General features: G+C 41.7%; 1 protein-coding gene across 1 annotated transcript in view; it reads left to right on the top strand.

Annotated features, from left to right (window-relative positions):
• LOC306780831 (chemokine-like protein TAFA-2) overlaps positions 1-23,365 on the top strand; it is a 69,976-nt gene that overhangs the window by 29,482 nt on the left and 17,129 nt on the right. Inside the window, exon 2 of the mRNA XM_079273327.1 lies at positions 2,021-2,121. Coding sequence (XP_079129453.1) covers positions 2,022-2,121 — 100 coding nt within the window. The 5' untranslated portion in view covers position 2,021. The remainder of the gene's footprint in view (positions 1-2,020; positions 2,122-23,365) is intronic.

Genomic DNA, 23,365 nt, shown 5'->3' with positions numbered 1-23,365 from the left:
GATGACTCACACACCCAGCTCAGAACACAAGCCAGGGTTTAACACACACGCACACACTTCCTCACGGCAAAAGTGCTCACACACTCATGCATGCAGATATATGCCCAAATACATGTACACAAACAAGCACATCAGCAGACACCGAGACCCAACCCGGCATGTGTATAATCTCATCTCCACTGAGGTAATCTGCACAGACTCTCACACAAACCTGGAAAGTTTGGTTTGTTTTTACTTGCATCATCACTATATTTGCTCAAAAGTATTTCAGATTATTTTTCTGTTCCTGGCCACACCTTTGCTGCCTTACTAGAAACCAAATCAACCACCATGAAGTATTTAGAGAGTGACTCGAAGCTCGGGTTGAAAATCCTAAGAAACTAGCAAGAGTACGCAAGATTTTCAACCGACATCCCGTCCCTTCAGGCCTCCATTCAAAGCCACTCCCCGACAACTATCATAATGAAGGTAAACAACAAACATGGATAGTGTTAGTCCTCACAGGCAGTCAGGCAGGTAGACCATCCAAACATTTCCTTTGGGCCAAATTAAACGACTAGACAGCCAGAAACGCATTTTATTCATTGATTGTTGGACGAGATATAAAGAGACTTTAAATTAATAGAACAAATTTGTTTTTGAAGAAGATTACTTCAAAAATAAAAAAATGATTTCAATGATTATATTATATCAGAATACTGTCCCAGTCTAAAGTGTGTAATAAAAAATCCATCATGCTGCCCTTAATACAAAACAATTAAAAATATTACGAGGCATTCACTCTAATCTGGGCAAAAGCTCCCCATCAATAAATATAAAGACAAAAATCAACTCTCAGAGGTGCAGAGATATCAAGAGAGAGGAGCGGTACTACTAGTCTGGGCAAACCTACATCCTCTCGACCCCGAAGATAGACCCACTTCCTGTTTGGAAGCTTGAATGGATTTTTAAGTTTCTCCTATTGTTGTATCTTCATGAAGGTAAATATGTTGCAAAATGCAAGAGCTTGTAGACTTGACATGAGAAGTTGTAGAACACAATGTGGTACTTGTAGAGGATTTAATCACCGTGTTGTGGTTCTACTGGACTCATGTTAAAAACATAAATGTGAGTAAATGTTTGATTACAAGTGTGCAGCTGTCATTGTGTCAATTTAAATATCAATCTACACATTTGTAAAAAAAGTCAGAACATGCATGTATTCAGTCAGAACATGCATGTATTCATATTTTCTATTTGTGGACATGTTTAGCATACAATTTAGCATTTTTTCTACGAGGTCTTGTGTTGTTGTTTTTTCTATGACTTCAAATTCACGTGTGTGAAACACAAACAAACACATTAGTTCATCACTGGACAACAACAATGTAGACTGCATCAACAGAACTTGGCCCATCTCTGTCACTGACGTTGTTCTGCAGGTTTCAAACCGACATGTAACGATAATCTCCTAACTTCTGTAATTTACCCCTCTGTTTCTCTCTACCCGTCTCCCCCCTCTATCTCTCTGAGTCACTCTCCTTCTGTTTGAATTGATTTGCAGTAAACATTCACTTTCAATGTGTAAATATGTTTTGCTGTAGCGTGTTTGTGAATGTTGGCTGTGTCTGTATGTTTTACAGCTATCTTAGAAAGTTGTCCAAGTATCATTGAAGCATTTGTGTTTTACCAAAACTGTATTAGCTGAATGCCAAGATGCCCACGATGACAATGTTGCTCACATAATGTTTACATGATAAACATCTTAAAGTTGGGAATGTTATTAGTTTTGCAAGTATTTTGTCAGAAACCAAACAGATGGTGAAATTGAAATTTTGGAAATCATGAATGTCTATTCACAATGTTGATCCATGACGTAGATGTCGAGGTATTTCCCTGGATCAGTGAAAACTTCAACCTGCTGGTAGCGCTAGCACAGTCAACGGATGACAGAAGACGTTGGAACTTTTACGACTTAAAAAGGCAGTAATGCAAATATATATCCTAATGAAGTATGTGTGTTTTTGTTTCTCTCTGGCAGAATGCGGGAACGGGGTCCTTGCATTTGCGGAGTAGGTGTGTGGAGCCTACTGCTGTCCCTCTGTCTGGCCTCCCTCACACAGGCACACAGGAGCCACACGGGTAGGTCGATGTATGCCCAATCATGTGTGTGTGTGTGTGTGTGTGTGTGTGTGTGTGTGTGTGTGTGTGTGTGTGTGTTTGTGTACAGTACATATTCCTGTCACTTGGTCAGCGTCTGTGTGCAGCATTCACAGTATCGGCTCTATCGTGGTTTGCCACCGCAGGCAGCCTCTGCAGCCAATTTATTTTCATGAGTAAAGTTGAAGTGAATAGGCCGTGTGCCACCCGAGGGAATGCAGAGGTTAGATTCACAATGAAATACGAGACCACAGAGGCAGGTTGCCAGGAAGAACTCAAAGAAAGGTCTTTAATAAAAGGAAGGGGGAACCAAAAAAAAGGTCTTCTCAGTTCAGAGGCTTTCAAGTCGTCGCAGTCCCCATCAGAGCGGGGCGTCTTTCCAAAATGCCTGTAGGTTACAGCACACACATAGATTAGAAATCCCTGGCTGCGTGATACCCCTCCCATGTGAGCCAAGTGGCTGAGTCCCCAGCATGATTGAGCCCAGAGGCCTCTTTCTACTTTCCAGTTAATTTTCCATGTGAAGGTTGGGTATCTTAGCCTCTGCTTTACAATGATCACCCTGTGTGTGCGACGAAAATCACCTTTCTCTGGAAGAAAAGAAAAGGCTTGAGAGCATCACACACCTGCTGCCCGTGTGCGAGAGTTTATATCGGAGCTTTTTATGTGCCCGAGGTCGAGCTGTTCTTACATACTATTGTGGGGTAGAAATATGAATATGAACTCCTCTGTGTTTCTTTGGGAAGCTTGTTTAGAATTTGTTGGAAATGTGTCAGACAGGTGAAACTCCGTGTTGATTTCATTGGCTATAGCTTTGCAATGAATTTCATTGCAATGTGGTAATTTTGTCGCTGTGTAAAATGACTTATATATACACAGCGAAATGGTTGTTAGGTTCGCCTACATCCAATGCTATCCAGCTACAGACGTAGAATACTAACTTGCGGCCACCTACACATGTATAGAGTCTAATGCCATCCAATAAGGCTGCTGTGCAGTGAAGTCAACTTTAATGATGCCCCCCCCCCCCCCAGATCTTTGGTGCACCAGGGCTTGCAAGACATGTTTTAGTCTTTAGTTTTTATGTCTGTGTTACAGACATGGTCAATAAGCCAGCGAGTTTTATTTCAACACTACTCCTCCAGACTCTTGGAGCAGAAAGAAGACAGAAGCAGAGATGTGACCAACACCATATCTGGCTGAAAATAAGCAACAGACAATGACAAAATGACCCAAGGATACCACCAAGCAGAGATGATAGTGGATCTTGTTGTTGGTTTGACGACATATGGAAGGCAGTGATGGCTTGAGAACATTAAGCTTTGCCTCTGGCTTTGCTGTCGTGATCAAGTGGCGTGCACCAGATGCCCTTCATCTGAACTGGTTGTCTTTGTCATTGCTGTCTAACATCACTGATGCTAAAGATATTCATACTGCAGTCAGTGTAGTGTGTGTCTCAACATCTGCCTCGTACGGATGTTCTATTAGCAGATGAATGAAAGGAAAAATGATGTATGAGTCAGAGTCTCTTCTTTAACTCTGTCAAAAGAAAGCAGCATCTTAGACAGTCCTTTGGCCTTCTGTGTGGACATTTCTCATAATGTTATCACTTTCCAGAGATGATAAGGTTGTTTTGTGTGAATTTGTTTGTATGCACAGTGTGTGTGTGTCCTTGCTGTAATGCGAGTACCTACAACCACGGCTTTGTGTGTTGTTCCTGTTTGCGTGTAAGACTGACCCTTGTTAAGATAGTATTTTTACCTCATAACAAAGGGGAGGCCGGGGCCATGCTGCCGGCTTGTGCCGTCGACACGCTGCACCAATAATGCTACCAAAACTGGTTTACAATTATAAGGAATTTAATTCCACTGATGTAAGCACGATTACAGTTATACATTGGAGTGTACACTCCTATGACATATTAAAACAATACAACCCCATTTGGAAAAAAACTACCTCTGGTCCCAGGACACAGCCGTCCAGCAGATTCACAAACTAAAGAGGCAGAAAAAACGCTTCTCACCCGCCCACATATTAATTCACGACTCCTCCCTTCCGTCTATCTCAATTTCTATTGGCTACCCACCCTCATCTCAGCAAACGCCTGTCTTCACATCTGTCTCTCCTGAGCAGCTAACCCATTCAATGATTGTCAGTTATTGTTTAATCCCATCTATAATAATCCTTCAAAATGAAAGTTAAACTTCTGCATGTTTGTTTATCTTAATTATGCATCCTCGAAACCCTTATGATTATGACTAACTATGAATTATTAATTATGAATTATTAAACACTTTTATTATATCTACTAACTACAGTTTTTTACTCAAATTTCTTACAATTCCCCCCTTTGAGGGGGGAATTGTACATTTGAGTAGCTAACTCACAGTTCACTGTGAGTTAGCTACTCAAATGTAGTTAGTTATGCAAATGTCCCTGGAGACCTCCCCCCTACTCAATCCAGGGAAAGGCTCCCTATCTATCTAAACAGAGGCAAAGAATTCATGCACACAGATATCATTTCAAGTATTTCTGCTCAGTTCGTTTCAAGATAGAGTGCGTTGAGAGTCACTGCCTTCCACGTCTTGGGGCTGGCAGGATCAGGATACAGCCTGTAGGCTAGAGAACACATACTGAGAAGCCTTGACTGTTCTTTTACACGTGACAAAATTACATTTCTTAATCTTTTACACCCTAAAATCCCTTTATAACCCAATTAAACAAAAAATTTAATCTCCAAATACTCATCCAAAACAATCCGTCTATTTTCCAAACTTCCAACATCTCACTGGATGTTTTAGAAGTCCATCTGGATGGTCAGGAACCGCTCGTGAAGTCCCTCTGGTGGCCTCATCTAGACTGTGGCCATCAGAAGCTCCAATTCGTCCTCATCCTCGTCACATAACTGGTTGCCTGGACTGGTGTCTGGCTCATCGGTGAAGCAATAAACCCCTGTAGAGGTCCACGGATGCAAGGGAACCCCCATCCACAGACAACTCGGAGGCTTATGATGACAGCACACAGAATAATTACGATTGCCAAAAATGTATGTTTTCACTGGCTAAGCATACTTCCCAACCAGTCGGTGAACGGATCAGTGACACCAGAGTTGTCTGCTAGCTCTTGGCTGAGTGCTGTCAGTCCCTCCAGCTCCCTGGTCACCGATCCATCAGGAGCTGTGTTATTTGGAATGAAAGTACAGCACGCAGACCCAAACATCTGGCACACGCCACTTTTCTCTGCTAAATCATCTCTAATGCCATTCTGTTCTGCAAGGTCATTAAACTAGTCTTCGCCAGCTGTGCATGCAGTCCTGATATGGCGTCACTGGTGAAGTTTACTAAACGCTGTTGGTTATAGTAAATGTAGTTGATCCAATCGACATTTTTATTAATCATCACCCTCTGAGAGAAAACAGATTCTAAATCTGCTGCTATTTGATTTCTGGCTTGAAAGTCATTAGACACCCCCCTTGGCAGTCTTATGACATCTTATGTACACTTGGTCATCAAAGGCTCCCTTCGGGCCACTGGCATCTCTTTTGGATCTTCTGTTAGCATGTGGGCGTGGAGAGATGAGTTCTCCATAAGGTGCATCAGTGACAGGCAGGATATAGAATGACAATATAAGTTGCATCAACGCACATCTACCGGTCCAATCTTTAGGCAGGATTGGATGTATGGTTCTTCCTCCACACCACCACCATAAATCAGCTCTAGGTGCTGTCTGTCTTAACACACTGTTATATAGATAGTCGCTAGCGTTGTGACTGTTGCTACAATTTGCAATAAATTGCAATACTACTACCTACATTGGGCCCCTTAGCTGTATCTGAGACTATACAATCAAATGGACCCTCTGTAACTTTGAACAGAGGTGGGGTATTATATTCTACAGGTGGGTAATGCCAGTGTAGCCTCTGACAAGTGTGTTGGAGGGGCAAAGTGTCATCAGTAAACAGAGTTAAAATACAACTAATTCAGGACTTAGGAGTCTGAATCTTGAAGGAACTGGTGTTGCTAGGGGTCTAGATCCTAAACACACAATACAATCTGTACTACTGGCTTGAAGCCGTATATTGTACCCACCATAAATTCCCATCTGCCATTCCGGTTTCCACCCCTTACCTCATTCTCTGCGTCAGTCGTATGTCGAACCTGGTCTTTTTACAGGCTTAACAATAATCCTAATGAGCCCTTGTGGGGCAGGACTATCAGTAGCCTTTCCCTGTATTACGTAAAGTCCTCAGTCAGTCAATTTAGGTAAGTCTTAAAGGATTACATCTACCCACCCCTTTTCTACACATGTGATAAGAAGCTGGGGCATTTAACATCTTTAGTCGGTCTTTAAGACCTGGGTTGGGGTCTTTTCCTAAACCCTCGCCACCTGTGTTCATCGTTGCCCATCCCCAATCTTCACAATCACAGTTATGATACGATAACAGCTTACCATACTTATTTGTGGCGGGCCCACACTCGTCAGTTATGATGCACAAGGTTTTGGACATCCACCCGTAGATGTGTTCATACCTGGGACCGGAAACGACTTCACAGAAGTCGAACTGGACCGTTGATGTTGTACCTTCTTTGAACGTAAGAGTGAGAGTTACATTTTCATAGGTGAGTGTCGTCGGAGAAGCCTCTCTACGTGGTCTAAGATCGGTTTGATTAGCTACTGAGGCTAAATGTCGAATCCTGATGTAGTCATGCATGTGATCTGGTTCCTGTCTGTGGTTAATTCCACATACTAAGAGGGAAGCTACTGAACTCAGGAATAAAATAATTACAGACTTCCATAACCCACTGACCCTAGAGTCTCCTACAGGACGCCCTCGCTTAAACTGTGGGGAAAACATCATCTTCAGTACTGTCTAACCCCTCTTTTGAGGTGTCTTTGGCTTCAAATTTTCCTGTCTGATGTTCACTCCTGTCTCTGCGAGTGTCACACTCGTTACCTTCGCTGCTGCACAGTGAGTGAGGTGGTGTCAAGTAGCTCCATTTTACCTTTCACCTTGGTTCACTCCACCTGCGTTTGTGGACTTTTATCCACACCAGACTGCCTGGTGACACATCAGCCTGCTTCCTTTCGTCAGCTGCTGCTTCTGCGTTTGTCACCTGAGGAAACAACACTCGGCTCATGTTAGTTAGAGCTCCCGTATATTTCTCAATTTCTAGAGTTAGCAAGTCTAGTTGTGGTTTATCATGACGTTATTAAATCTCAAAATTTGTGAGTAGCACCTTTACTGAAAACGATTCTAAATGTGGATCTACAAAAAATGTTTGACACCTTACCATAAATGTTTGACACCTTACCATATCCCCCCTTCACCTCGATATCTCTGCTGTAAGGGATCACATGGCAACCATCTATGTATCTTGCCTATACAGTGAACCCCCCCATGGTCCTGGTGACAGCATGGGCATCTGTTGATGTCTCACGGGAGGAGGTCCAGCTGGACCTGGTCGTAGGTGCTGCTGATGTTGTGGTGGGAACGGAGCATGTTGTGGTGCTGCACTGATCTGTCTTCCTCTCCTTTTATGTGGGCAATCTCTTACCCAATGACCCTCTCTCCCACATACGTAGCACTTCCCTCTACCTACAGGTCTTTCATAACCTCCTCTGTAGTTACCTCTCCCTCTGTTAGATGCTCGTGCACGTCCTCTGCCTCTATAATGTGGTGGAGGTTGGTAGTACACCACTGTGTGGGCTGGTACTGCTGGATTTGGTTGGTATGAGGTCGGGGGTGCAGCTGGATATTGGGGCTGTTGTGAGGCCTGAGCCTTGGCTACGGCCATCTGTTTCTTGGCCAGATGTTTTCTACTTATTTCTCTGTCAGCCGCCGCTATTTGAAGTTTCAGCAGCCGCCGCTGCATGCTCTTTATATCCTCGTCTTCTTTACTTTCTGCTCGTCTTTCCTCTATCTGCTGTTGCAAATCTTTTCTGATGCATTCTACTTCTCTTACTTCACATTTTAGTCTTCTTACCAGTGCTCCTACTTCCTTACTCTGCTTCTTTAATGTAAACATTATGCAGCCTAGGAGTATTCAAATGTGTGTATTAAATGTGCACGCTTGTCATCACATGAATCAAAGTCAACTCACCCTCTGTGCTGTATGGCGTGTGGCCGCTGACTCCAAAACTGGGATCCGCTGCTCCACTTCCCAGATCTGGACCCACTCAACCACGCACCTTGACTAAAACAAACACAGAACTGCCAAAAGTTCAGCAGTAAATGTTAGCATACGTCTGTAGTGTAAGAGAGGTCAACGATCTCTCAAATATGTTGCGCCGTCCGTGTCAATATTGATTCTTAGGAACTATGTAAAATAGTAAATGTACCAAAATTAGTCAATACTGGATATGTGAAGGAATCTCGAATCCAAAATTGAAGCTGGAATTCCGAAATCAAACTCTACATCTATATCAGAATCACAATCACAATCCAGTTCCAAATCAGAATTCGAAAGGTTTAAAATTGGAAGTAAAATGAAATTAAAAAACAATGAATAATTAATCAATTAAATATTAAATTCAACTTTAAAAATCAATAACTGTGTTCAAAGATATTCAATCAGAAATACCAATGTAAGTCAAACTGTTGAACTGCACTTACACTCTGGTCTGCACAATACTGAGTCACAATTAAGTTCAAGAATTGAAGAAACACAACTGAAACCATTAATCTTTGTTAAAATGCTGAACTAAAACCAAAGTCAACGACTAAAGTTATAATGCTTAATTAAAACTAAGGTCAGGATATAAGCTCACAGCTCTTAGACAATGAATCTCTGAAAAATTCAGATTCTAAACACTTCTTTACGGTTGCCTGCAGTTATTCCTTCAGTTTAATTGTTTTTAAATCTCCTTTTCTTTTGCCTTATGTTTTGATGCCTCCAATGGTTTTATGTGAAGCACCTTGAAATGTGCTATACAAATAAACTTGCCTTGCCGTCTGCGCCGAACCGGAAGTTGTTCTGCGCCAAACCGGAAGTTGTCATGAAACCGGCGTTTTTGTACAGATATGCTAACCGCAATGCTAACGAAAAAACGGAGTTTCTAATAAAGCGTACGCACACACAAGTATCACCAAAATCCCACACTTTAATTCCACTCATACGCCTTCTGTCTCCTCTCTCAATCCAGCCGTTATTTTATTTTATAAGCACTTATTTTACATACATAGTACCGCAACGCCGGAGCTACACGTAGCTAGCGTTAGCTCCCCACAGCGCGGTCATGCAATATCAATCATTTTAAACGTATTTCCACGCTGCTAAAACACAGACTAGTCACACGTATTATTGGACTTATTTAGTCATCATTTTAAACGTATTTCCACGCTGCTAAAACACAGACTAGTCACACGTATTATCGTTTTATTAACCCTTAAACCTCCGGTTAACGGGCTTTAGCTCCTCCGGACCTGAGCTCACTGTTACGTATATGAAACGCGAGTTATTCACTTCCAACGCCACAAACCACTCACCCAGTCTGTCTAGTTTCACCAAAGCCCTTATTCTACGCCCTCTGAATCACCCACATGATCCACTAATTATATTCACAGCCAAAGCTAGCAAGAGTGTCTTTCCTGGAGCCTGCGGCCTCAGAAGCTAACTCCCGCTAGCCTAGCTCTCTAAGCAGCGTATGCTCAAAGCCCGAAAATTCTTGGGCCACAACAACAAAGGATCGCACCCCTAAGTCGGAATGCCAAGATATTTCAGTCCGCCAAGTCACATACCTGCTTTAAACTAGCTATCTGCAGGCCTAACAATACTTATGTTGGGCCGAAGGAGGCTCCCAGCATGAGCAAAGCAGTTTCGCCCGTACCACAGCTTGTTTGATTCCAATGTGGTGATTTACTTACACAGCGCTGTCCGTCTTTAATTAATTCTTAGGATCCTTATACTCTTGACTAATCCCTTAAGTTCATCATACTTCAGACAGCAAATCGTACTTACCTCAGTGGAACATGGCCTCCCTCGTTGGAACGTACCCACCGGCAACGGAGCGTTAGCCGTTAGCAGCGCTTAGCCAAGCAGAGATTCCTCTAAGATCCTAGAAGCTAACTCACAGATTTCATGAAACGGCTCTGCCTACCGATATTGTGGGCCCAGGATTGTCTGCTTGACTAATGCCGCCGTCAGCACACACAGCGAGGCCGGCAAGACTGTCCCATCTGGGGTGCCAAATTTGTTAAGATAGTATTTTTACCTCATAACAAAGGGGAGGCCGGGGCCATGCTGCCGGCTTGTGCCGTCGACACGCTGCACCAATAATGCTACCAAAACTGGTTTACAATTATAAGGAATTTAATTCCACTGATGTAAGCACGATTACAGTTATACATTGGAGTGTACACTCCTATGACATATTAAAACAATACAACCCCATTTGGAAAAAAACTACCTCTGGTCCCAGGACACAGCCGTCCAGCAGATTCACAAACTAAAGAGGCAGAAAAAACGCTTCTCACCCGCCCACATATTAATTCACGACTCCTCCCTTCCGTCTATCTCAATTTCTATTGGCTACCCACCCTCATCTCAGCAAACGCCTGTCTTCACATCTGTCTCTCCTGAGCAGCTAACCCATTCAATGATTGTCAGTTATTGTTTAATCCCATCTATAATAATCCTTCAAAATGAAAGTTAAACTTCTGCATGTTTGTTTATCTTAATTATGCATCCTCGAAACCCTTATGATTATGACTAACTATGAATTATTAATTATGAATTATTAAACACTTTTATTATATCTACTAACTACAGTTTTTTACTCAAATTTCTTACACCCTGCCGGGCATTATCTTCTCAAGTCTCATTATCTTTTGACAAGTCAAGGGCAAACATCATCATAAATGGAAGGATGGTGAAAAGACAGAGGACGGAGGTGCTCTCGTATTGTGGTGCATCACCAGGCTTTCAGTGAAGTGCTGAGATCTGCAAAAAAGCAACAAAAACACTGAAACCACCACGAGAGACACGAATGGCAAAGTCACAATATAAGACAAGGTCTGGCAGCTTTGGCTTTGTGTTGTTGAAGATCCGGTCATGGGTGTTTCACAGTGGTGTATAAAGTACTCAAAAGCCATACTTGAGTAAAAGTAAAGATACCTTACTGGAAAACTACTCAAGTAAAAGTAAAAAGTCACCTCTTAGAATACTACTTGAGTAAAAGTCTTAAAGTATCTGATATTTATTGTACTTAAGTACAAAAGTACTTAAGTATCAAAAGTAATTTTCTGATATTAAATGTACATCACAACCTGAACATTAAATGAACATCATAACCTGTTCATTGGAAGTAAAAGTACAAGTAAATGCTGTTCATAAAAAAGTAAAGGGTCAGAATTTTGAGAATTATGAAGTTTATTCTTTTAAGTGCTGTGGCACCATGACCAAGGACATGGAGCTGTGTTGAACATAATTGGGTTGGCTGTGATCCACCCAGGAGCAACAATGTTCAACATAATACATTGTACATAAGTATACTTTTGCATCTAATATGAACTTATCATCATAATTCTCTGAAAAGCAATATGACACTATGAAGGAGTTGTAACAGTGCGTTTATAAGTCTGCTCATTAGACTAGAGGATGTAGAGGCCAATGCATAATATTATGTTCAGCAAAACATATCCACTTGATGCATCAGGTCAGTGTTTAGAGAAAGGACGCCTGCCTTGTAAACTCCTGTGGGCCTGATTTGAACACAACAGACAAAGGTTTTGCTCAAGCTGAATCTGCAATTGGGCGACTGCTACCATCATAACTCCATCTGATCATCCACAACATGACTCAAATATCAAAACATGATCAATACTAAAGCAGCACCGAAAGTAACCCAGTCATTACTTGAAACTGAAAAATGTCCTGTTCATCTTCAAAAGAAGTTGGTTTTCAAAATTGCGAGAATTCAGTCTCGCTCTTCTTGGCTGAAGACTCGTCCTGCGATGCTAAATAGCCTTTCACAGGCAGCTGAGGCAGGTAGAGGTGTGTTCAGCGTCACAGACAGCTCGCGCACAGCTGCGAAGAATTCCCCGAATGCTGCGCTCTCGCGGCTCCTGTCAATCCGTGTATACAGCTACAGCTAACGTTAGCCAACTAGTGCTGCACAACTGTCAACACTTCCTCAGCTCACTAACTCGCTAGCGATCCACGGGTGTTGGTCTTCGTCAACACCGTAGTTTGTTGCGGGAGTAGCAGGTGCTTCCATTTCTGCTTCCATCATGAAATCAGTCATCGTAGAGTGGAATTATACTCAGGTAGTCGCCCGCTAGCTTATAGCATGTAGCATCCTGGGCATCACTGGGAATCAAAACACCGCGGCTTTGAGAGCACTTGTTTGCAATTGTGCATTAACGTGACTAACCAATGATTTAACTTGCTGCTTGGACCACTGATTCACCAAACCTGCTTGCTTGCAGTCTGTGTTCCACCACAGTCCCCGACGCTGCTCTCGTGATTTATTTTTTTCTAAAGATAGATTTGATTTTGTAGCGAGTAACGAAGGTTTCAGGGGAAATGTATCGGAGTAAAAGTATCAGTTTTCTTTGCAAAATGTAGTGAAGTAAGAGTAAAAGTAAACAGAAATATAAGTAGTAAAGTAAAGTACAGATACCCAAAAAAACTACTTAAGTACAGTAACGAAGTATTTCTACTTCGTTACTATACACCACTGGTGTTTCATCATGCTATCCTCTGATATAGTGGCAGTAATGGTGGTGTCGGTATTTTTGTCTCACACGGCTGGATGTGTGTGTTTGTGTGTGTGTGTGTGTGATCGGGCACGTGTCCCGCCTGTGTGCTCCCGTTAATGGGTGATTGATTGTAGAGTAAGTTGTAATCAGGGATTTACAGCGTTATCCAGTTGCAGGTTGTCTGAGTGGGAAAAACAGACGAGTAATCAGATAAATACTAAATACAATCCCTTAGGTCACTCCAAGGTTGACACTCTCACACATACGGTGCAAACATACACAGTCTCTTTCTCCTACACACTAACACACACACACACACACACCATACACACACACAGTGTGTGAGACTGTCGTTATTTATTGGTTTATTTGATCTGGGACAGTGCACGTTAATGAAAACATTGCGGTAAATGCGCCAAAGGCGATTTTTCATCTGTAGTCCCAAAGTCGTGAGTCGTGGCTCAAGGTGTCTAGTCGACAGAAATACGCTGAAAAAAAGACCGAGATCTGAGCTGGGTTTGTGTTTGTTGACCAGGTGTTATCTCTTGGTGCCAAAAGATGAAGCCCTAGGATCAGAGGTCTGCTTTATCTAACATCAGCCAAACAGCTGTCTGCCGATATCAGCCAGATGTCTCGTCAAGAAACACAAACAGAAAGGGCAAATGAATTAGTGTGAGGACTTTCAGCCTCTGTCTTTCCCACGATGTCCTGAAAAAAAATCATGTTCAAAACATTTTTAAGTTTCCCTGCCTTAACTTGTGAATCGCCCCCAAGCTTAGGAAAAATTTCATTTTTTGGGCCTTATCGCCCTGCCCGTATGTGTACATTCGTGTTCTTCTCACCATCTTAAGAGGCATGTGCTGACAAGACAGCTGTGACAACCTCAGGAGGAAAGTTGAGCGGGCTGAGGAGTGGCAAAAGACGTCTTAGTATGTGAGGATGTGTGTGTGTGTGTGTGTGTGTGTGTGTGTGTGTGCTTGCCTAGCGTCTGCTCACCTTTTTATTCTCCAGATTTTTATCTCTCAGGCCAGAAGAGAAAGATATGGCTCTCTTTTTCCATCGCTGCCTCTCCATCTGTTAATGCATCCATCCTCCTGTCTCTTTCTCTTACTCACATGCTTTATTATACACATCACTACAGAACTGTGTGGAAATGACAGGCTTTACACCCAGACCAGAGAGATCTAGCTCTCTTAGTGGACTACAGATCCCCAGCAATGAAGATCTCTTACTTGTAGATAGGCCTTGGTTAAACGTCTCAGTGGCTTTGGTAATAGTCTTGGAGAAGCAGCTTGGCTTGGATTTTGAAGTAAAGCGTAACAGGATTATACTGATCACTTCACCACACACTGTCAAGTCATTGATTCTCACTCTATAGGCTGCAATCTCCGTACACCGCCACTGATTAGAGGCTGCTGGGACTTTAACTTACCCCTGAAAGACATTCTCACCGCCAAGAAGGGGAAGACAGAGATGTAAGGACACACATGTGTAGGATGCATGTGCTAAACCACTCTCACACGAGACATGTGCATTCAGTCATGCATGCACACGGGCCTGCAGTCAATGCACATGGAAAAGACACACACAGACACACATGCAAACACGCTTACATGTATGCACACTCTAAGAGGCTCTCGAATGTGATGAGTGGAGACAGGCTGTCTGCCCTCCTTAAAGGCTGCGGCACAGTAAGGCTGCACTCCATGCTCTGTCTACAACACAGCTCCATATGTGCTTGGGAAAAATTCAAGCTGAAAATGACAAATGGGAATTTGTTCATGAAAACAAAGACAACATAAATTACCTTCATTGAACGTCATGAACCTCAGTACAATCTGAAGAGCATGACAGGAGATAGGACCTATAGCTAGGGTGGTAAAGTCCCAGTGAAATGTGGAGAGGGGCTTGATTTGACTGTTCACCTCCCTCACCTGTGTTTCTAGGTCAGGTGACGGGGACAGAGGGGAAAATGAACACGTTAGTCCGTAGCCACACTCTTGTAAATCTTAGCAATGTTTTTGCTAACTGAAGGGATTATTTTATACAGTTTATGTAATTACAAAATCATTTTTCAAACATATATTTGACTTATATACCAAGAGATAACAGAAATAACAGGGATAGAAGGTAAGATCTTGGAAAAAGCAAGTGTTTAAAATGTTTTGCTTATTCCCTTTACTCAAGACTCAAGATCTGTTCATTTCTTTAATCATTTATTGTGCACTTTTGAAAGCGTTTCACCATATTAAAAAATGCAGGCGACATTAATTACATTTGACGTTACATTTGCCAAACTGCCATTTTAAAACCCCCGTCAAAACTATTTTGAGATACTTTTGTACTTGTATTTCTGTTTGTCCTATTTGTGCTGCTGTACTTCTACTCCACTACATTTCAAAAGGGAAACATTGTACTTCTCACTCCTCTCTATTAATTTAACAGTTAATAAAGTTACTTTACAGATTACAATTCTACATTCAAAATATATAATGATAGTTCATAAAATACAATGTATTGTTAAAGATTAAATAAGAGGATCATCTTCAAAGTAATTCACAACTATACAACGGATACACGGCCGTATGGGAAAACAGTTCATGGCACATTCAAAAATGACCATTATGCTCAGAGGAAAACTTTGCTTATCAAAATACCATCACATTTCATCACACTGGTTTCCACTGAAGAGTCGTGATCTTTGTTCCAGAGCTTTACAGCAACCACGGTACCCGTTAATTATGAGCTGCCCATTTGTTGATCATTAGGTGATATACAGCCCCTGGCTCGCTCCCTCCCTCTTCTTTCCTCCTTCGCTCCACTTCAATTGGTGTTGACAAATTCAAAGGAACTCAATTTGCATAAACTCACCTTCTCCAATCAGGGTGTCCTTGGTAACGGTTTTAACCATGATGTATTCCGTTATTAAGGTGCCAGGAGAGTATTTGATAACTGGCTACAAGAACTTTGGCCTTTTCTAGTCCTTCACAAGATAATCCTTTGTGTTTACTCCTCGTCAGACATGTTTCCATCGCATATTCAAGAGATGAGGAGGTGAGAAAAATATTCTAATGCCTGCCAAGCAGATTGCCTGTTTGCTTAAATATTGAACAAGAGGATCACATAGCAGCCAAAATGGCTTCTCTACCAGATGTTTATAACTGTTATTTTCCACCAATTGCAGAAATTAAATATCTATGAAAGTAAAAAGACGAGGGTGTATCTAACTGTGTATATGTGTCTTCTGCGTTTGTCATTCCACTGTTTTAAAATAAATGTGTGAACCAAAATTTAGAAAATGGATATCCATTCAAAAGTTGTCGAGATGTTTCACTCAAAACCACAAACGTCAATGTCATAGTTGTGTTGGAGGAACAGTCAGGGAAACACCAAAGTTTTAGGATTCATTCATGGCTCCATAGATGTTGAGATATTTCACGCATGGAAAGTTAAAACTTCCTCTTTCTGGTGGCGTTAAATGAAAAATCAAGGGATCACGCTAGAACAGTTCCTGCGAGGTACATTAATGTCTGTACTAAACTTCACGGTAATCCATTGAGCCACGTTAACCCAAACATGTCCTTCTGCACTGTTGTATGAAAGTCCCTCAGGAACAGCTATTTTGGTAAAGCTACAATTAGAGCGAACAATAAAGAAAGGATCCCAGCCAGAAGCCTGCAATTACAACATCTTATTGACAAACACAACAACGGACAATCTGAGAGAGAACCGTCAAACCCTCAAGGGTTAACAACAAAGCCTTTACAGTGTGTGTGTGTCTGGGTGCTGTGGCCGCTGTCTGATTGTGTGTTTGCACTGATTTTAGTAAATGGAGAGTTTCCTCTGGCTGCACAGTGAGATTACCTCATTGGGGTGCTCTCATTAGTGCTAATCGTTACCTGTTAGCTCACCAGAGAACCCCGCATAGACCCGGCCTGGTACACCTGGATGTTTTCTTGAGTAAAACGTAAGCCTGTATTGGCTCGATGCCTTTGGTTAAGCCCCTACCTGGAACTAGGATGGTTACAGTGGTGTGGATTCACATTTTGACTGAGGAACCATTTAAAACAGTAAATGCCTAATTCGCCTTGATTGAAGTTTTTATAAGTCATGAAGTAATTTACTTCATATTGAACCCATATATATTTAAGTCTTTTGAGTTTCACAGTCTCTCGATCCGTCGTCGTTCCGCTACCGCCCCATTCCTCTCTTTTGCCCTCCGTTTCATTTTCCCTCTTTCCTCCTCTTCCCAACTTTTACTTTTTTTCACAGCTATTAAACCAGGAAATTTCAATCAAGTAGCACAGTGTGAGTTTCTGCAGGGGCAGGAGCGAAAGAGCAAACTTCTGTTTAATGCAGCCTTTCTTTCTTTTCTCCTCTCCACCTCCATCTCGACTCTCTTTTCTTCCGCAGCTGAACTGAACCATGGCTCTTTATAGTTCATGATTCAATTTCCAATTTGTCCTCCAGAGGAATTTGCCTGGTGGGTGGCACAGCAGTTTTGCTCGTGTGTGTTTGTACAATACTCTCGCCTTTGGTATTCATAGTAACACCGTCTTACGGATACACGCATTTGAATGTTCAATTCTGTGTCTGCAATTCTTCTGGCTTTTATTTTACATGAAAGTCACATTGAGATGGGAATCGCTCTTTCAAGTGAGCTCTTGGCGAGAAAGGGGAGATGCTCTGAAATATGTATAACCAATACATACCATTTCCTTTTATTAGAGTCAAGGGTGACCAGAGGACCTTGCTTTGGGACTTGAAGGTTGTTGGTTCATTAGACAGAAAACTAGTGTTGGGCTCAAACTACCAAGGATTACAAGTTCCTAGCTGTAGAGTACAGTGGGTTCAAACCTCCACAGAAGAAAATAGTTCATTTAGTAAATTCATGTTTCACCAAAACCGTAAGCTATCTTACTAGCTACCCAAAGTATACAGTGTTAAATGCTTTTGTGCTGTTGTGACTTGAAAACATTTTGCTTGCTTTTAAATGTACTGCATCGTAGTTTTCTTTAAATGGCGAGAGTTCTTTTGTCTCATATTCACAATCTCAGACAGCCTGATATGAAAGTGATCAGTATCGTCCAAGTAAAATGAAAATTGCTTCATATTTGGCTCAATGGGCTTTACAATCTGTACAGCACAAGAGGAAGAGTATTTTGCATTGTAGAGCAAACACAAATAGCATCCATACAATTTTATATTAAAACCAATAAGCATTATAAAAAGATGATATGTAGAGGTGCATATTTCATTGAGTGAGTTATTGTTTATTATGTGTAAAGTAAACATTTGCATTGAAAAACACGGCTCCCTGAATGTTCTTGTACAATAACAGTCAAGTTCTAAGCACATCGAAGCCTTTTGCTCCGCCTCCTTGGGGGCCATTTCACCCCGTTTCCCTCCTATTTCCTTCCCAACGTACACAGATTCTGATCCACAGCCTCAGGAGATTCTGCAAATGACCAGATGTTTGGCAAGGAAACAAATGGCTGGACGTTACCTTTTGAACCATTTACGATATGCTAGACAGGTTCTGAGGAGAGGCAGGAATCTATCCAAAGCTCTTGTTTTCTCGGGCCAAGTGTATATTTGTACACAAGAATAATTTGGACGGATTAGTGCCATTACATTGTGTATCATAACCCAGCAACACCGTTCTGTCTTTAGGGATCCCAAGTGTTTCCTGTCTTCTCTTTCCAGGGTTTTCCCAGTAGGGCTGGCACAGTTGGCGCTATGTGAATAATGCATGGAACATATTAGCCGACGCAGGAGCTTCATATATATATATATATATATACAGCATGTCGGCAGGAAAAATGTATCCATATGTGGTCAGACCTTCATTTTCCAAAACAATCAATTAGAAGCAGACTGTAAGTAGTGTTTCCATTGGGTTCATGCAGAGATAATGGACAGTCACTGTCTCATGTTCTAGCTTTTCTATTTTACACAAATGTGGAAAATACAAAACGCTAGAAAATAAAATACAATACCAAATCTGAGCCAAAAGATGGCTGAACACCCAGTTGAATGTAAAATTGGCACCAGTCGTGATTGCTTCAATACAAATATGATTTTACTATTTGGTTAGGCATTGTGAACAATCCCAGCGTGTGGTCTCTAGTGTAGTAGTATTTTAGTGGATTAGCAGTGCCTAATCTGCTTATGTTGATATAGCACACAGTATGCAGATGATTGTGCTCCTCAGTGCATGCACTGTGGAGAGCAGCTTTAGTATTCTTTACAGCAGCTCCAGAGCCATGCACTGATGGATGGGGTGCTCTTTACTTTACTGATGTACTGTGATCAATGCTGATGCAAGGGAAGAGAGTGTGGGACAGAGAGACAGAGACAGAGAGAGAGAGCTAATGTGCTGCCTCTGCAAATCTCTCTCTTTCAGCATCTCCCTCTCTCTGCCAGTCTTTTTGCATTAATCCTCTCCTCTCTCGGTGAGTTCTCCACTCTGTTGATCCTGCCAGTATCTGCATATGCTGCATTCTCACCAGCAGCATCATCGCCTTAACTGATACGATACAGTGTTTCCTTGCGTATACATATGCTGCACAGGGCAACTTTCAGCAGATTACTATTAAAGATTAAGCACAGGAAGTTCAGTGCGTGGGAAAGTGTGTGTTGATGCACGTCCCTTTCCAGCACAGGTCTTTAAAGATGACACACACACACATGTGTGTCGAACTGTCCGGCCTGGCCTCTCATGTTGCCTAAATATGGTTAAGAGGCTTTTAATTTGAGTCTTTTGCTGTGAGTTAAATAAAGCAGCAGTAATGCAGCTTCACTAATCCTCTCACACGACTAATCCTTGCAGAACGCCACTGTAAATACTCTGTGGGCTGCATTAAAGTCCAAATCACTCAATCCCTCACTGAGCGTTTTATGCCTATTTTGGTTTAGATTTATAGAAATTCTTCTATTTTTCATCTACGAGAGAGATGTTCCGGAAATAACTGGGATTCCTCTTAGACTTTTGACATTTTTTTATGTGGCTTGTGTGTGTGTGTGTATTTTTGTATTGAAGTGTGCTTTACTGTGAAAATGAATACAAGACTGCTGGAAATGAATGACCTGTAGCGCTACCTCTTTACACAAAGATCACAATACTGCAGATGCCATTCCTTTGAGGATTGTGTGAGCTGCTGTAAACTGTGCCGTGTATCATAAAGGAGGATGATCAAGATTTACCTTTCTCAAAGCAGAGGAAGAGCAGCTCTGCTCTGAATTCAGAATAAATTGATTCTTACCAATACCCACCACTCACACGTTTTATTGAGCTCAATTTGTGTTTTGTGTTTCACTGTAATGAACCTTAACTCCTTTATCTTCTCTTCTGCATGTTGTGCAGTGGCCTTGCTCTCTACCAACCAGTGTGCATCGTCGTCATGAGACAAACAAATATATTCTAAACAACTATCTCAGATCTCTGGCTCAAGTTGGGTTGTGTGCCAACTGGTTACAATCATGTAATTACAAGGACATGTGACGTGCAAGGTAACCTAATTAATCAGGGAACGCATTCTTTATAAATAAGGAAAAGATTCATCTTCGATATTTTAATAAACTAATTGCTCTTGTGTGAATTTAAAATTACAAATAAATTGATATCCTTGGATCTCCTAAAGCAACGTTTGTAGATTGTACCTTACAGAGAAATAATACAAATATTGAGAAAACTGAAGAGACTGATATGTGTATCAAATAAATAAGTGCTTTTCGTATTTAATAATTGTTTTGGGTCTGAAAATGAAACTCTGCCACTGAGTTCTTTAATACCTCCCCCTGCGGCTCTGCAGTGAATTATACAAGCTGCCTGAAGCAAATACAGTATATTTGCTGTGCTGTTACAGCTTTGGTGTGATTTCCTTGAACAAAAAACAAAATGTTTCCGTCCTCCGATGTTGCGAGCCTGAGAGAACCACAGGGGGCCTTTAAAGCCCCTGCACATTGTCACAGGTGTTTTCAATTACAATGGCTAATTAGAGGTCTAGAAATGATGTGACGTCTATATACTGATAAGAATGATGAAGGTATAAGCTGTCCTTCCAAAACAGACTTTTTACAAGGCAGACATATTGACTTATCATAAGCAGCAAGGACCACTAAACTGACACAAATTAGACCGGCAGGATTTCTGCTTTTAGTTTTGGTAGAGTAGGAAACCCATGACCGAAATATCCATACATTCTGCCATCGTGATCCTTATGGATGTAACAGTGAAATCAAAGTATTTCCTTTTCTGCTGGGAACCCACTGGAGTGCCCTCAAGGACCCCTGCGGGTCCACAGACCGCACTTTGAAAACCGCTGAGCTGCTGTGACATGTCAAAATGTCTGCTGCGAAAAAAGGTCTATTGGTGCAAGAAAGACAACTGGAGAATGAGGGAGTTGTCAATCAAGTGCAATTTGTACTTGCCTGCACATTCCCAAGAAGAGGTCTAATTAGGGAGCATAAGTGAAAACTGTGTGGGTCTGTGTTGCCCCGTCTGAAGCATTATAACGGTCGTGATAACAATTGATAAAAAACATTAACGGGTGCCCAGTGCCTCAAACTGGTTGGACAGTGGAAAGCCTCACGATGTTGCTTGTACAAGCTCATTCAGATTGAACTCAAAGTGAATGATGTGGGTCAGTTACTGGAAGCAAAGCAGTGTCATGGAAATGAATGTGGAAAAAAATGTTTAAGTGCATTGCAAATGCTTTTGGACAGTAATTACAATATATCCACGGATGTCAATGTTAACATTCAAAGCATGTGAATGTGGAGAAGATTAGAGCAAAATATCAACATTTAGATTTCTGTAATAACAACAATGACCTGGTAAAAAAACGTTCATCAAACATCTAGTCTTGTAGGTCGGCTGAATGAAAACGGGTTGTGGAACGTCAAAACAAGGGGTTTCAGGGAAATAAAGACTCTTCAATCAAAAAAGCTGAACATGCAATATGCAGAACACAGATGCCGAACTGACTTTTACAAAATGGCACCGATGCTCATAGGTGCCTCTCTAGACTCACTGTATTCGGGGTAATTTTGAATGTTGCAGCAACAGACTTAGAGTTAAGTTGTATCCTGCTGCGTGCTAATAGCCCTACAATGGTGGTTATTCAGTTTCCTTCCCGCAGAGACGAACCATCCCTCCAACACAAACTCTCCTCTTCCCTCACACCATTTACAGTCAGAGCAGGCAACGCTTTTTTTCCCTTTCTCGCTCTCTTTTTTCTCATTCCATCTCTTTGCCTTCATCTTTGCTCCCTCTCTCTTTGCATCTTTCCACCTCTGGCTCCGCTGCCAGCCAGCCTCAGACACACCAGGGTGTTCCTTTCATTTGGTAGTGAGGGATGAGAGTGAGAGAGAGAGCGAGAGAGAGAGAGAGAGAGAGAGAGAGAGAGAGAGAGAGAGAGAGAGAGAGAGAGAGAGAGGAGTGGAAGGATGTAATGATCTGTCCTGATGAATATAGTTAGAGAGAAAGTGCTGACGCAATGGAAGAGAGGCCTTCAGAAGAGATGGGCTGAATGCACCAATCACAGAGCTCATCAGATCACCTGCCCAATGGACAATGAAGCTATTTGAAATATGAACCAAGCATCTTCATCAAAGAAATGCATTGAGTAATTATAATCCAACTTTATAAAGGACCAGCATTCAGTTGTTTGTTGCTCACGTCAGGTATTAAACATGAAGAACTTATCTTCTGAAGAGGATAATGCATTGATGCCTGTGTATCTACAGTGGAAGATAACATTAGTTTTACTAGTCTCAGTAAACAGGGACAGAAATTGGCAACAGACAGTTAAGGTGTAGATTCAATGCGCACCACAGTTAATGTATTACTGCAATATTAACTAACCAGAAACAAAATATGTTAACTTTAGGAAAAGAACAAAATGTTCTCCTATAAGAAGCCAGTATGGGTGGTTGTGAATTATCTTTGGTCACATAATATGAGAAAAGAGCCAAATAAAAAAACATATTGCATTCAGTACTCAATGATGAAAACATCCAAAAGTATCAAGAACACAAATGAATTAATGTATATTAATTGATGACGAGTGTAGTCGAACAGAGGGAGCCGCCATGACTTAAGGATTAAGACGCCGACCACGACTTGCATCGTCCACGAGTTCAAACCGAGCTGGGAAGCAGCGGTATTTGTGCTAAGTGCTAAGTCACACCAGAAAGTGGCACGGTGAAGGCCTTTCATGCATCCTCGTTAAACATCTGATGCTGGAGGTTTGGTGACTACATGCAGAGCCGACCATTGGTCAGTATGTATTTGCTCATGAAAAAATACATGCTGAGTCTTCAACCTTTTCAAATCCTCACCGGTGTATCATCGTCCTTCGTCTTGCGTGGCCACAAAGGAATTCAATCTTTTGCCAAATGTTATGGATTGTTTCACTCTCGTAACATTCCTAAAGTTTCCAAAGAAGCTGTGAGAATCGCTAACATTAGACTTACAAGGTTTGCAAATGACAGTGACTTGGTCAGCCCGTTCTCATTCCCAAG

Source organism: Melanostigma gelatinosum (genome assembly GCF_949748355.1).
Source record: "Melanostigma gelatinosum genome assembly, chromosome: 8".
NCBI lineage: Eukaryota > Metazoa > Chordata > Actinopteri > Perciformes > Zoarcidae > Melanostigma > Melanostigma gelatinosum.
The sequence above is the reverse complement of the archived record's forward strand: the minus strand, read 5'-3'. Positions and strand labels throughout refer to the sequence as shown.